General features: G+C 50.8%; 2 protein-coding genes across 5 annotated transcripts; one reads left to right on the top strand and one right to left on the bottom strand.

Moving 5' to 3' along the window:
• Positions 1-326: 326 nt before the first annotated feature.
• CSDC2 (cold shock domain containing C2) lies at positions 327-4,742 on the bottom strand. Its single transcript, XM_052668171.1, has 4 exons — positions 4,476-4,742; positions 1,762-2,009; positions 1,555-1,677; positions 327-1,329 (listed from the first exon to the last, which is right to left on the bottom strand). The coding sequence occupies exons 2-4, from the start codon at positions 1,935-1,937 to the stop codon at positions 1,167-1,169; spliced, it is 462 nt and encodes a 153-aa protein (XP_052524131.1). The 5' UTR covers positions 1,938-2,009; positions 4,476-4,742; the 3' UTR covers positions 327-1,166.
• A 3,694-nt stretch (positions 4,743-8,436) lies between these two features.
• Positions 8,437-14,999, top strand: POLR3H (RNA polymerase III subunit H). 4 transcript variants are annotated; one of them, XM_052668857.1, is made up of 7 exons: positions 8,438-8,552; positions 8,822-8,940; positions 10,023-10,119; positions 11,580-11,666; positions 12,619-12,682; positions 13,258-13,465; positions 14,129-14,999. In XM_052668857.1, exons 2-7 carry the CDS (start codon positions 8,830-8,832, stop codon positions 14,180-14,182), a joined length of 621 nt encoding a protein of 206 aa, XP_052524817.1. In that variant the 5' UTR covers positions 8,438-8,552; positions 8,822-8,829; the 3' UTR covers positions 14,183-14,999. The 4 variants fall into 4 exon arrangements, with proteins under 4 accessions (XP_052524820.1, XP_052524817.1, XP_052524818.1 ...); XM_052668858.1 differs by lacking the exon at positions 8,438-8,552 and adding an exon at positions 8,555-8,621; XM_052668859.1 differs by lacking the exon at positions 8,438-8,552 and adding an exon at positions 8,584-8,681.
• Positions 15,000-15,037: the final 38 nt, after the last annotated feature.

Below are 15,037 nucleotides of genomic sequence, written 5' to 3'. Positions count from 1 at the left end.
AAGCCATTCCCTCCATCCTGTCACTATTAGATTGTGTAAAAACTTTATCCTTTGTATAAGCTCTGTGTAAGTACTGGAAGGCTGCAGTGAGGTCTCCCTGCAGCCTTCTCCGAGCTAAACAAGCCCAGCTCCTTCAGCCTGTCTTCATAGGAGAGGTGCTCCAGCCCTCTGAGCATCTTTCTGGTCCTCCTCTGGAACCTCTCCAGCAGTTCTGCTGAAGTTGAGGTGCAGTGCACAGCATTGGTGAGTGTCTGAGGCAAGCCTTGGGTTTCCTGGGTCCCCTGCAGGGTGCACTTATACACAAAAAGGCAGGATGGGCAGGGCTCGTGGGAAAGTCACTTTTAATGGTTTATTGCCAATGTTACAAAGGTTGACACAAGGTCAGACAGGCAGGAACCACACCAGAGTTGTAAAAACACCAACAATCCTAGGATTTTAGTTTATTTCCCCCAAAAATAGAAAAGAAAAAAGAAAAATCCAACAGTTTGTCTTGGCCAGGCTAACTGCCTGGGGCATGGCACGGGGCCATCCCTACCTCCACATCTCACAACTCCCAGGTTCCCCTTCCCGTTCCCAAGGCCGCAGGAGCCCACCTAGCCAAGCTATGGCAGAGAGGACTGAGAACTAATTTGTGCTTTATATACGAGACCCTGTCTACACCGAGGGGGCGGGAGGTGTCGGTGTGGAACATGAGCAGAGGGAGATCACCAAACCCTTCAGCCCCACGGTGACCTACGGACACACACACACAGGCACACACAGGACGGGGTTCCAGGGGGGCTGGGGTGATGGGGGCAGAAGGGGCTGAGCTGTCCCCCCCCGGCACAGTGATTTGCCCATCCGGCCAGAGCAGGGCTGGGGAGGCGGGGACAAGCCCCCCACAAGCCCCAGGCTGCAGTGGGATAGGGGCAGGATCAGTCCTCCCGCTCCCCTTGGGCTCAAGGATGTGGGACTCAGTGCTACCCCAGGAGCTGGGGAGTCAGTGGGGAGGACACCGCTTTCCCCATCCCCCTCAAAGACAGGTACAAACACACACAAAAAGGAAACTGTAACCTTAGAAAAGACACCGAACGTGAACACCTGCGTGCTGAGGAGTGGCCCCAGCCTCTTCGCCAGCCCAGCCTTCCCCAAGCTCCCCGCGAGCGGCCATCAGGCCCCCCAGGCACCTAGGAGCCGATGATCTGCCCAGACCACGTCTCATGCTTCGTATGGGGCGCCAGGTTGGTGAGCACCACCTCCACCGCTTGGAACTTCTGGTTCTTGGGAGGGATGGGGCAGACCTTGTACGTCACCTCATCCCCCTCTACCGGGACGTACTCCCCCTCGATGCTGTGGGAGAGGAGAGGGGAGGCGATGGGGCCGTGGGGCTGAGAGATGGAGCCCCCCAGCACCAAGGAAGGCACCCAGCACATGGGAGAAACCCACCTGCAGTGGGATCTTAGATATATGGAGATAGAGTATCAGCTATGGATGCACCATCACCCACGGACACAGCATCACCCCAGCCCCGGGTCACCGGCTATCCCCCATATACCCAGCACTGTGTGGACTTACTCAGACACATGGACAAAAATGTCTTCTGTGCCGTTCTCTGGAGTGATGAACCCATGGCCCTGTGAGCGGGAGAACTGCTTGCAAACACCCTTGTAGATGGGCCCGGCAGAAGCACGTGCCGTCCTGCAGGAGGGAAGGGACGGAGAAGTCTGAACGTGCAGCCAGAGAGACATTTCCAGAATCCCCTGCGGACTGCTGGGTACTTACGCAGAGTAGGTCCTGGTCCTCTTAGTGGGCAGTGGGCTGGGCAGGTCCCGCAGCAGGAGGTTGCCCCGTTCCCAGACACGGCTGCCCTCACGCTGGAAGGGGAAGGTGGGCCAGACCGGGGACTTGGGAGAGTGCAGAGGCGGCACGGCCGGCGGGGCGCCGGGCTCTGATGACATGGTGGGGTCGGCGGGGTGCTCCGTCTCGGGGCTGGGCGTGGGGAGCAGCGGGCAGGGGTCTGCTTCAGCAAGCTGCAGGGAGAACGGGGGAGTAGTTACAGGTCAGCTGAGGCCATCGACCTCAGTTCTTGGTCGGCATCAACACTGTTTGAGCCCTGAATTAAAGCCCGTGAGTTTTGGCCCCCAAAAACCCCAACGTTCAGCTGCAGGATGATTGGCGGGAGGATGGAGCTAGGTGTCATGTGCCAAAGAGCAGGAGCTGGCATAGGCATGGGAAGGCTGTCCTAATTGGTGACATTTTTTAGGGTTTTGTGTGTTTTTAAGCCTCCTGGCTCTGGAGCTGCTCAGAAACCCCACACCCTGTGGATTTCTTTCCCCCTCGGTGGCTGCATCTAACACGATACACCTCCCTCAGCCCCCCACACCCATGTGGTGTATTTGGGATTGCATGCCAGGAAACCCAGAGAGCCTTTAATTTGCTTTCTGACTCACACTGAGAGGTGAGGGCCCTCGGGGAACGTGAAGAAAGGGGTCACCTCTGCTCCGAAATTAGCAAGCACCAAGGACATGGGAAAAGGTTTCTGGAGCAGACAGCACTGTGGGGAGGGAGCACGCCCATTCTCGTCGCCCACCTCCCATGGCCGTCTCAGCACCACGATCCCACACAGAAGCAGAAGCAGCAAGACAGGAGAATGCTTAGAGGCAAAACTGACATCAGAGAAGGGGCCCACAGGGTCCACATCCCTTGGGACACTGATTCCCACCTCTTCTGAGTCCCCGCAGCAAACAAAGGGAAGGGGAAAACCACAGAGGGGAGCTGTGGGTATGTCCTCCCTGCGCCCAGCCCGCACTCAGCCACACTGTGGGGATGAAATCCAGGGCAGCTGAGGCTGCTGCAGGCTGGGGACCAGGGAACTCGCCGCCTCGGCACAGCCACGGTTTCGCCTCCCTGTTTCTTTGAGAGAAGGCCTCCGTGCAGAGCTGCCAGCGGGCGCGTGCACCAACCCCGCACCAATTAGGATAGACAGGCAGGAGACACGTCGGCTTTTATCTGCAGATCCAAGAGCCTCGCTCATCACGATGCAGCTCATCAAACAAAGTCGCTGTCTGCCCCACTCCTCATAAACACATACCCTCGGGTGGGTGCTGCTGTGACCCGGTTTAACTCCACAGCCCCACAGCGAGGCGGTGGCCCAGAAGCTCCGGCCGCTGTCACTCCCCGGTCGTTAGCAGCAGCAGCAGCACGAAGCCCTCACGCGTCACCCGCAATCCATATTTAATTGGTGTCATCTCCCTCAGCCCCCCGGCCCTCCCACACAGCTCCTCTTTGTGCTCCTTCCCCCCACTGGGATCCTTTTGCCTTCACCCGGCCCTGGGGTTCTGGGCCTCCCACCAGTCCAGGGGGCTGCAACCCTGCGCCATCCCTTTGGGAATCGGAGCGTGGCCCGGGAGCTGGGTGTGAAATTGTGGGTTTCATCTTTTGGACCCAGAAAGGGGCTGTTGTAACAGGAGGGGGCAGCCGGGAAGCAAACGTTCAGCCGTCCTCTGTCCTTGCAGCCCCGGCGTCTCTCAGGTTTTCTAAATGCCGTCTCTGTCCAATGCTAATGAAAGCCCCATAGCCCCCCTCCCTCTTTTTTTTTGGTTACTAGATCATGCCATTAAGAGCTAAAGAAGAGTGGAACAATTTCCTCCACGTATCCTGCATGCTAAAAACCCCTTGGCTGAAATGAATCACTATACAAAAGATAAGCCAGCTTTCATTGGGAACACACACTTAAAGCTTCCCCTCCCCATCTAAGCCAATCACACTCACAACTCCAAGCATCTTTGCTGAGATCGTCTCACCTACGATACAGCCTCGTTAGCGCTAAAATATGAATGTCACCTTTATGGATTGATTATAAAAAGCTCCCTCCGTCGGTACCGCCGGATCCTCAGGGAGGCCGTGGGGAGAGCTGCCACAAGCCAAAGGAAGCCAGAGGAGAAGCCATCATGGAGGCTTGGTTTACCTTTGGAGTATATATGCATAAAGCATCGCTGCCCGACAACCGGGTTTGGGGGATTTGCCCGGTTGTGGTTGGCTGTGATTTTAAATCAGAGTATTGTTGGCTCAAAGACCTCACGCAAATGTCCCCATCCACATCCTTTCATCCTTTCTCTCTCCTTTGTGATCTAACTTACTGTCTGCAGGAATGAATAGCATACCAGCCCCAAAGAAACGTCCATTCAAGCCCCCACCTCTACCAGGACAGGTTTTCACCCGCCGCTTTCTCCTGCTGTCGGTGATGGAGAGCTGGTGCCAGCTGAGCCCGGTTTGGCAGCACGATGTGCCCCCAGCAACAGTGGCCATGCAGCACTGCCTGCCCCGGAGGAGGCATTGTCTGGGAGCTGCTGGGGAATCAGGAGAGGAAAACAGGAGGGATGCCACACTTCACCCTCACACTTCTCCCAAAATAAAAAGCAGCCCTGTAAGCAAACACCGTGCATGAAGCTGAACCTTTGGCTACAATAGCCGACGGCCGTCGTGCCTGCCCTTACCTCCTTAGCAATGAGGGGCTCCCTGGAGCTGCGGATCGCAGAGCATCAGCGCACGGTGGGGACGGGGAAGCGCTCCTTTGCAGCCCGGCGAGGAGCAGAGCTCTCGCATGTAGCCCGGCTCCGGGGGCTTCTCCGCTGCCGGCTGCCGGCTGCCTCCCGATGTCTCTGCGGTGCCTGATGTGTGTATGATGTGCAGCCTGCACACACGCATCCGCACGCCTTCCCTGACGTCAGGGCCAGGCCAGGGGGAGCAGGCAGGTGGGAGGGATCAGGCTGGTCATCGCCGTTCCGGGGTGGAGGGGGGGGGTGGAGGGGCTGCATCGTTCTGCTCGAGCACCGTGACGCATGGCCACGTCGGTGGCACGGCCTGACACGGCACGAGGCAGCCTTGCAGGCTGCGGGGACAAAGTGGTGGAGGACACGTGTACCCAGCGAGGGGTTCCAGCTTCTCCCCACATGTTCCCAAACCCTGCTGGTGTTCCTGCAGCTTTCCCCAGCTCCTGCTGCCTGCAGCCTCCTGGCACCCCGCAGTGCACGGTCACTGCATGGCACAATCAGGGGCTCGGGCTTGGGCAGCAAAGAGAGGGACACGAGCCCAACATGATTCCTCACATGGTGATGCCGCATCCCGTGCTGGTGCAGGTCCTGCTTCTTCTCCCTGTACGGCATGTATGGTCAGGAGGGGAATTCTGCTTTTTGAGCATCACCTCCCTGGAGTTGCCATACGGCAGGTCCCCATCCCAAAAGATCCTTTCTTTCTCTTCTGCCCTGTGCCAATAGGACCATGCTTGAGAGTTATCTCTGTGGAGAGAAGCAACATAATGAATCGCCCCCAGAGTTCCTCTCCTGGGGTCATGGTGTGATAGGAGCACTTGCTGCAATGAGGACAGGAATCAACTGTTTGTTGTGTCTGTTGGGGTGAGGAGCAATGGGGCTTGCAAGGAGCAAGACTGATGCTAGATATTAGGAAACACTTTCTAACAGAACAGATAGCTAATTACTCCAATGTTTTGCCTGGGTAAGCACCAGTCTCCATCACAGGACATTTTTTAAAACATCATGGGCATGCATCCACTGGGGAGTTGGGTGATACTGGCCTCATTTTGCAGCAGGGGAATGGACCAGGCTGGCATGTTTGGGATTCTGTCAGTGCCTATCTCCCTCTAGTTGTGGCTTTTCAAGTTTTCCTCAACAAACACGAGTCCCATTTGCCACCTACAGATGCCACAAGGCTCATCCACCCAGACAACCCTTCAAAAGCTTGCAAAAGAAGCAGAGGAGAAACGCAGCCACCTGTTCCAGTCTCTGGTCCAAGTTTCTCTTGAGCCAGCCCATCCTCTCCTGGTGACAGCTCACCCCCAGCAGCCCAGGAGGGCGAAGAGCTGGAGGAATGCTGGGAATGTGCAGCATGGGCACACCCTCCACTTCCCCAGGTGTCCATTGAATTGCTGTACATTGATCATCATCAATAGCTGTTCTTCCTCACCAGGGTCAGCTGTGTGCCCAGCTGCAAGTGGTAAACAAGACAGAGCATCAGACTGACTCTCCTGTATAGTCAGTGGGGGCTCTGAAGGGAACTTGAGGTGCATTAGACAGGCAGACAGCTCTGGGCATGCGTTGCAGTGGAGAAGGCGGGGAGTCCAAAGCATAGCAATGATAAAAGGAGAAGAGGAGAAGCTTTGATCAGAGTGGGAGTGGGGGTGCTAGAGATGCCTGTGGAGACAGAAGCAAAGACAGGAGCGTGGAGGACTTTGTACGTGAGAAGATACGTAAATCCTTTGGAGTCAATCAAAGCAGGGCTCAGCAACCTAGATGCAAATCATCCCTCACCTCCGCCTACAACATCCCTGAGCCAGTTTTCCCCAAAAGCCCTGGGAATGTGGAGGCAGAGGAGATCATAAGCAAAACAATTTGGGAGTTTCTTTCATTTTCCTGAGCCTTCACATAACTTCAGATTGCGTTTTCAAGTTTTCTGCAGTTGTGAGGATGAGACATGCCTAGGGTTTTCTCTGAGCAGCAGAAAAACAGCAGCAGAGAACCATGCCCCCATATGCTGGCAAAACCTCAATGCTCTCAACACTACTGAGAGACTCTGGAGACATATGTTTACAAAAATGTGTGCACAGCCTCTGTGAATTTGTGGCTATTTCGCATGTCAGTATTATAGGGACAAAAAGAAAGTGCTCAGCAAGATGGGGCTGTTCCCACAGTTTCCAACATCAGACTACTTTAGCTGCAGTGTGAAATATAGAGTGCTGCTGGGTGCTATCTACAGCAGGGTTGAGACAGCAACATTTTACAAGGCAAGATTTGGCTTTATATTTTTACATCAGAGACAACGCTTATGACCAGTGCTGATGGAAATATAGAATTCTTCCACAGAGAAAACCCAGTCAACAGCAGTGCAACAGCCATCGCCTCCCTGAAGCTCCAGGTGTGCACCATGCTGGAGTCGGAGGGGTTATCTGCAGGAAAGCACTTCTGGCAGAATGTGACATTTCTGGTAGAAGCTGATGAACTGCTAGTGGGGCTGGTAGCCTGGTATCTCAAGGCAGTGCAGCTCATCTGACTGCCATTGCACTTCATAGAACATCAAGGAACCATCCATTAGACATGGGCCAGAAGGAGAAAATGCCTTGCAGACCTCCTAGTCACATAGCTGGGGCTCAGGGCTGCACAACAGGCTGAAGGAGATGTGTTTGTTTTGTTTTGGACACCCAGCAGCCCCCATTGGGTTGTGATTGTTGGAAGCATGAAAAATGTTAGCTCAAGGGCAGGCAAGAAATGCAAATGTGGTGTGACCATCCTAATCCACTTGTTCACCCAGTCTCCTGTATTATTCCAGGTATTCACCCTGTACTGCCCCTACTTAACCTTCCAGCTCTTATGTACAAAAGAGTGTACATACACATCCAAAGTGATCACCTTGCTAGTATCAACACATGACCTAACTTCTGGTGTGATACCAAGGCTATTTCTTCCCCTGCTGTCAGAAGAGGGACGTGCTGAAGAACTACAGCACCTTCTGAAAAGGCAGTTACAGTGACCTGCAAAACCTGCAGCTAAAGGTCAGTCCCAGCATCATCCAACCTGCATGGGGCCAGGACAGAACAGCGAGGGATGCAGTGAGCATGCCAGCAGAACTGTGCTGTTTACCCTGATTAGCACAGCCACCGCCACCGCCACCGAGAAGGGAAAGACTCTTTGTACAGCTCCTGAAGTAGGCTGAGGTGGATTTGGGGTGAGGTGTCTCAACAGTGGTGCATGCAGAGCTCATTGCTGACACTAACACTACTCCTCCCAGGGACCTGGGAAGGAAAACTGGATCCTCCATCACCTGCTATGCCAACACACTAAACATGTGCAGAATGGCCATTTAATCATCACAAAAAAAGACACCCTGGTGGAGCAGGAATAATTTCAGACAGATCAGAAACTCCTCAGCCACCACAGATCTCTTGTTAATGAGGCTGAGATGCGGTATTTGTGGCCTCATTTTCCCCTTCCCGCTCCAAAACAGCTCAACGTTTAACTTATTTCTCATCCCGAGCACTCATTACCGCCCGCTACACACTGCCACAGGGTGCGGGGGGTGACACCCGTCGTGTCGGCATCAAAGCCGCGGTGCTGACAGCACAGTTATGCCTGTCAGCCGCAGACACGTGGGTTTTTCTCAGTCTTCTTTTGAGCACCCCGCAGCTCCTTTCATGTCTTGGGGCACGTCCCGTGCACGGGCACAACCTCTCGTTTTTCACAACCCCTATCACGAGACGGGCAGCTGCGGAAAATTTTTCACGGATTCACGTTTTATTTAAAGAAACTGAGCCCTCCAGTGAACAGAGGGCCTCAGTCATACACAGCTCCCACCTCGCTCACTGGAAGACAAAATGGCCGCCCCCACCTGAGGCGGGCCTGAAGGCGGAGCCAGGGGCGGGGCCTCCGCACAGCACAGAGCCATGCGGTAGGTCCGGACACACGTCAATCAGAATCCGTCTCCCCGCCCCCCGAAGGCGATTGGCTCCTATACCGGAAGTCGCCGTGAGGACGGGCAGCGCGCGGCGGCGTTCGGTGTGTCAGGTGGGTTTGAGGGAGTGCGGGGTTTTTGCTGTCTCTGTGGGCCTGCTGCTGTCTGCTCTGGGCTCACAGGTCAGGGCCCTGCTCTGGCGTGGCTGTGGGCTCGTGGGGAGGCCGAGCGCTGCCTAACTGGTCTCTAACCCCACTCGTCCCCTTACTTTGCCCCTCACAAGGCGCAGAGTGCTGCCCCTCCGCGCTTCGGGCAAGGCCCGGGCTGAATGCTTGTTACTAAAGCGGCTCGGCGCTGCTGTGTTCTCTCCCTGTCTCCCCAGAGGTCGCCATGTTTGTCCTGGTGGAGATGACTGACACGGTGAGGATTCCTCCCTGGCAGTTTGAGAGGAAACTGAATGAGTCCATTGCTGAGGAGCTAAACAAGAAATTGGCCAATAAGGTAATGTATAGAGTGGTGTAAGCGTCATAGCATCATCATATAACAGAGCATTTCTGTATTTGTGCATAATGACACGTGCATCAAAACAGCTTAGATATGAAGGCCAACCCCAAACAAAGAGGAAAAAAAAAAAAGAGGGAGCTGTGTGCCATCCCATAGGGGTCTTGTGTTCATGCTGTAGAGAAGGTGCTGAGGGGCATGGAAGGAGGGAGAGTCATTGCCATCTTCTGTGTGGGGCGGCAGTACAAAGTGCCATCTGAAAAAAACACATGCAAACCAGGCCAGTGTAAATATAACAAAAATACTGAAAGAGAAATGAAAGTGGTGATACCTGCCTTGCTTTGTGCTGAGTACAGTATGGTAGCACAGTCTTCCCCCTTAATGTGGGGTACGTGAAAGTGTTGTATCACAGTGTCCCTGTGCAGCCCATGAGGCTGATGGGCACATGGCTTTCAGAGGGTGCAGAGCTCAGAGTGCAGCTTGCAATGTGAAGGGGGCTCCGGAGAGCAGCCCAGCCCAAAGTGATCAGGGAAGCAGATTACACAGGCAGGTTAGGAAAAGAAAACAACAATCTTGTATCCACTGACAAGGGGTAGGTGCCACAAATTTTGTAGGCTGTGAAGTGGCAGGGAAACTGGGAGTTCTCCTTATCTCTGCCCACAGCTATTATAATTTCAGACAAAGATAAGCTTAGAAACGTCTGAGGATGCTGGCAGGAAGTGCATTTGGCCTTTGTACAAGATGTGGGTCTGCTGAATTGATAGATGTTCTTTCACAACTTTACTATTGTGGCAAGTCAAATTTTTCATTATTGACAATTATCCCAATGATTTCTGTTTATAGCAGTGTTCCTTCTGGTGCCAGTAAGAACACAAACTCTCATAGCACTTGAAGAAGACAGGGCTTCCTCTGAAATGCAGTGTGCTTAGTGCTGGAGGAGTGCACGCAAGCAGCTTCTCTCCCATCTTGCCACCTTCTGCTGCCTTCTTTCTAAAAGCTGTGCGCTTTGTATAAATTTCAAGGGAGTTAACCTGGTAATTGTTTTACAGCCTTTTTTTTTTGTTGCTTTTTAATTTGAGCAGGTTGTATACAACGTTGGTCTCTGCATCTGTCTGTATGATATTACAAAACTGGAAGATTCATACATATTCCCTGGGGATGGTGCGTCGCATACCAAAGGTATGTTCTGAGTTACAGCAGTTGCAGAAGGTTAGTGGTCTGCAAGTGTCAATTAAGTTCCCATTGTTAGATAAATCAAGTTTAAAAGGACTTGCTGAAGTTAGCAGCCTTCACTGTTCCCTTTAGAAGAGAGAGAGGATCATGGTAGAAGTCCCTTTGTATTGCACTTTTGTGGTTAGAAATACATTTTTAAGTAGGCAGTCCCATGTTCCTTCTCCAGCAGTCCATCTCTGCCCTACAATTACAGCCATAGGTCTTGGATAAGGAAGGGGTTAATTTAACTTAGGAAGCTCAGAAATCTCCAAATAGAAGATAATTTATACTAATTGTTCTGCGTTTGTCCATTAGTATTAATTTTTTTTCTTTTTGAAGCTAATTTTGCCTGCCTGGAATGTTGAAACGTTTCTAAATATAACATTTGCACAACAGTTGATGCTGTTTTCTTAGCTGGAAGCTTTGCAGCATCTGTCTTTGAGACTTAGACAGATCTGGTTCAGCATACATTTTAGGATTTTAATTGACTTTTTGGGGGGGAGGAAATAAGAAATTATTCGTTACTTTTGAGCTTTGGCAAATCTGAGCAAAAGCTGTAAGTAAATACGTAAATGCTTGAGCAAATGAAGTAACCCTGTTAGAAGGGAACTGGATGACTACATGTGGCATCTCAGACATAATTTTTAATGCCAATAGAGCTTATTCCCTACAAATAAAAGCTTTTCTAATACTGAGGAGGATGGCAGGCTTTGCTGCTTGCTTTAGTCTCCATTTGCTTCCTTAAATTCAAACCTCCTTGAACTGAAACAAGAGAATATGCTCTCTGAGTTTGCAGAGAAACCTCCTGCTTTCAGAAGCTGGGATAGCACTTGCTAGCAGGCAGCAGGATTTATTACTCCCTCTCCAATCTAGTGCTTGGTTTATATGGAAGAGCAGCACTGGGAATGGACAGTTAAAATTATGTTAAACAGCTTTTAAGTGTTATCTTGCTGGGGTTGTCTTAGTATGGCTTCCTTATAATTATAAATGCAAAATCTTAGTTAGCAACATAGCTAGATTTTTTCATTTGGGTTAAATAAGATTATGGCAGAGAATCTTACTTTGATAATATTGTTCACCATATAATTTCATTTGAAGAAAATAAATCATTGCTGTCAAAGATAAATGGAGCAGAAGTATGGCAGGAAAACAACATTTCAGCTGACATTCTTGGTCTCCAAGGAATGCTTGTTTTTGTAACTGAAACTGCTGATCAGCTGCTGCTATAATTCATATACAACGGGAATCTTAACTGATTCCTGTTTTCTTGAACTCACCGGTACCCGTAGGGAAGCAGTAAAGCATGCAGGATGCAACATTTTAGAGGGCATATCGGATGTGGGATTTTGTTTTAGTGGCTGCCACCCTGTGGAAGGAGTGTGGTTCACTCACACGGACATAGCCTTAAGGATGTGCTTTCTTTCAAGTGCATTTCCGCTACGTGGTCTTCCATCCCTTCCTGGACGAGATTCTGGTCGGAGAGATTAAAAGCTGCAGTCAGGATGGCGTTCATGGTAAACTGCATCTCCTAACATTAGGGACACGAGAGCTGCAGTGCACTTGGGGATGCTGTGGTTTCAGGCACTGTCATGCTGTGTGCGAGCTGCTTGAAGGCTGGTACTGCCTCCAGCCCTGCTCCAGCCTGAGGCTGATTGGTAGCTTGAGCCTGGCAGCTTCCCCTGCACTTCATGGTTCTGTCTGCGCTCCCCTTTCCTTTTGTCACTCATGTGCATGCCCAAGAAGAATAGGCAAGCCCATCTGGAGTTAGACTGAATTTATTTTCTCGCTTCAATTGACAGAACTTCTGATGTTTTCTTTTAAGGTGGTAGTATCAGATTCTGTTGGTCTGATATAGATTGCCATAGTTTCTTGAATATTTGCGATTAATTCCTGCATCTGAAGCCATGGCAGGGAAACATCTTTCATAAGAAAGATGATCAGCCACGTACTTCGTGAAGTACATAGCTTATGGGTTGCCTTCTGGTATTGTAGGAGTATGCCATGCAGGCGAGCTCCTGGGGATCCCAGGGATATATTTGTTGCTGAATTTAGGCTCATAAAACTCAACATCATGGGATCTAGAGGGTGGGGATTGGTCTAACATGTTAAATAGAGAGCAGTGTACAGTTAGGTCTGTGATTTCTAAGCTTTTTCCTGTCGCAGACCTCTGTAGCATCTGACTCATTTATTGGAACGCCGACACTTCAGTCCTGCTCCAAGCAGCCTTTTCCTTTCCCTGTGGCCACAAAGACTGTGCCCTCTGTTGCTGTATGTACTTCAGCTGGGTGTTTGCTTTGCTGCCAACTGAAACGGAGCATTGTGACTCAAAGAATAATTCCTGCATAATCTCGGACGTCCTTCCTGAAAGAGGAAGGAAAATGAATCCAGAATTGCACTTTAGGAATTGCTGCGGTACATCATTTGTGAAGAATGGTTTCAGTCTTAATCAAATTCTTTTCTCCGCAGTTTCTATTGGATTCTTTGATGATATTGTCATCCCACCAGAATCCCTGCAGCAGCCAGCAAAGTTGTATCCTTTGATCACCTTTGATAACTTTAGTACTTCATTTCAAAAGATTGTGCAGTGCTGGCCCTGCAGGCATTCACTGCTGCAACAATGAAGGTGCTCAGTGGCAGAAGCTAAGCTGTTGTGTCGGGCAAGTCCCACAGACTGTTATCACAGCTAGGCAGGCCTCACGCTTATTAGGTTTTGCAGGATCATTGTGCCAGCTGATGAAAATGAATAGCAATGTCCCTCAAACAGCCACACCATTAATCCCTGCCTCTAGACTTCGGTGCTGCTGGAGACAGAATGCGGGGTTTGCTACATGTGTAGATACACGGTGTGTCTAATGTCCTTACTTTGGGAGCCTGAGGGGTTGCTTTGTTTTGGAGGTGGGGGGGGGGAATAACAGCATACACCTGGAAGTAGGAAAATCAGAAACAAGGCCAAGGGGCTGGAATGTGCAGACAGTGATGTAGGACAGCATGTTGGAGTCTGAGATGATTGTGAAAAGGCTTTGAATCAGGAGGGTTCTTAGAACTGTAAGAAGGTGATCTGCCAGGTGAAATGCCGTTTCCTTCCTTAGCCCTTGGTGTGGCCAGCGATGAAGCGGAGCAGGTGTGGGTTTGGGAATATGAGACAGAAGAAGGGGCCCACGACCTCTACATGGACATCGGGGAGGAGATCCGCTTCCGAGTTGTGGACGAAACTTTTGTTGACACATCGCCAACAGGTCCAAGCTCTGCAGAGGCCTCCACTTCAAATGCCACAGAAGAAGTCCAGAAGAAAGAAGCACCCTACACTCTTGTGGTAACCATGTGCATAATTCCTACCGTCTTGCAAAGCCTGTGGTTAATATTGTTCTTAAAGTAGCATCCCTTTCCCAAGGAATTGGTTGCTTTAAGCTGAAACAAAGACAGTCCAAAATCAAAGGAGAGCAAAAGGGGAAGAATGAGATAGTTCTTGTGGTTGCTCTGTGTTTGCTGTGTTTTTGCTAGAACACATTTGTGGCTGGTGGAGTTCCCATCTGGCAGCTGAATGAGAATAGACTGGAGATGCAAGACCTGCAGACAGGAGTGAGCATACAAGAAATACAGGGCTGGGAAGAGCACACCAAGATTTGTGCAGCAGCACAGCGGTCTTTCCCATGCCGTGTTTTGGCACAAGACCTCCCTGAGTACAGTGCCATAGAAAGATGGATCCAAACCAATACGAGCAGTTTTCTCACAGCAGGAGAAGGTTGGGGCAGTCGGCACAGTCAGGGATGGGGTGGGCAAGTGGCTGATATTTCAAGTATTGAGGGTTTGGTGTAGTGCTGACAAGATCTGAAGAAGTTTGGGCTGGGATCCAGTAGGAAAAAGGGAATGCCTCATCTGTAACACAAGGGGAAGGGATTTTATGTATTTTTTTAGCATTTGCTCCCGTGTTCTCTATGCATTTTACAATCACATGCTCTCTTTTCTGTGTGAGCAGGGATCTATCAGTGAACCAGGCCTGGGACTCCTGTCATGGTGGACAAACAGCTAGCTGCAATCAGTGCCAGCTCCGCAGAGAGTCTTTCCAGTGGATGTTTGGGGGATTACGGGATCCTGCTGGTGCTCACTGCTTCTTTTGAAGCTGAATGAGAAATTAGACCTGCCATTCTCTGTTTCCCCTTCAGCTTCCAACCTGCCAGATCAAGACAGTTGCTTTCAAGAAATGTCTTCACTGATCTGTAGAAATGAATTTACAGGGACAAAAAGCCTTGAGCCCAGCAGCAACAAACCCAGCTGGAGCTTTTGTCTCCTGCCCTGGAGGGAAAACTGGGGAGGTCTTCACTCGCCTGAATTAAGAAGGGAGTTGACTTCAAGCACGTGAAAGTGGGAGAGAATGCCTGTCTACATGTATTGTTTCCTTGGCCTGACAGCTTGATTTAAGAGGGGCAGAAACCTACTGTTTTGAGGGGAACTGGAGAAGAAACAGCAAAAAACTGGAGCTGAGAGGTGTGGTACGGAGATCTGGAAAATCCTTCAGCTGGGAGGGCAAGGGAAGCAGTGGTAGCATTCTGCTGAGAAGGGAAACTTAATGAGTGGATGAGAACAGCCAAAGAGAACTGGAACGAAAGTTGTTTACTCGCAAGTAATGGGCTCTGGGAAGATGACGGCCGTGGAAAAGGAAGGGCAGCTGATTGTGCTGAACAAAAGTACTGCACTAGGTGGGCTGTATTTATTGAGAATGAGCTAAACTTTGCTGGAGCTTGACTGAAAATACATAATTAAGAACTGAAATGGACCTGTGTTTGAGCAAGTTAATTATGTTTGTGGGAGCGTGTTAATGCTAGAATTGGAATAAACAGTAAAAGCCACACAGCCTGCCTTCCTGTACAATTTCTAGAGAAATGAT

Source organism: Tympanuchus pallidicinctus, unplaced genomic scaffold (assembly GCF_026119805.1).
Source record: "Tympanuchus pallidicinctus isolate F22 unplaced genomic scaffold, pur_lepc_1.0 scaffold8, whole genome shotgun sequence".
Taxonomy (NCBI): domain Eukaryota; kingdom Metazoa; phylum Chordata; class Aves; order Galliformes; family Phasianidae; genus Tympanuchus; species Tympanuchus pallidicinctus.
This window is presented reverse-complemented; position numbering and strand designations above follow the sequence as displayed.

Coding starts and splice junctions, on each gene's coding strand:
- CSDC2 (XM_052668171.1), bottom strand. CDS start 1,937: ATGTCATCAGAGCCCGGCGCCCCGCCGGCCGTGCCGCCTCTGCACTCT. Junction 1,678..1,761: donor AGGACCAGGACCTACTCTGC/GTAAGTACCCAG, acceptor TCCCTCCTGCAG/GACGGCACGTGCTTCTGCCG. Junction 1,330..1,554: donor ATTTTTGTCCATGTGTCTGA/GTAAGTCCACAC, acceptor CCTCTCCCACAG/CATCGAGGGGGAGTACGTCC.
- POLR3H (XM_052668857.1), top strand. CDS start 8,830: ATGTTTGTCCTGGTGGAGATGACTGACACGGTGAGGATTCCTCCCTGG. Junction 10,120..11,579: donor TGGTGCGTCGCATACCAAAG/GTATGTTCTGAG, acceptor CTTTCTTTCAAG/TGCATTTCCGCTACGTGGTC. Junction 11,667..12,618: donor CAGTCAGGATGGCGTTCATG/GTAAACTGCATC, acceptor TTTTCTCCGCAG/TTTCTATTGGATTCTTTGAT.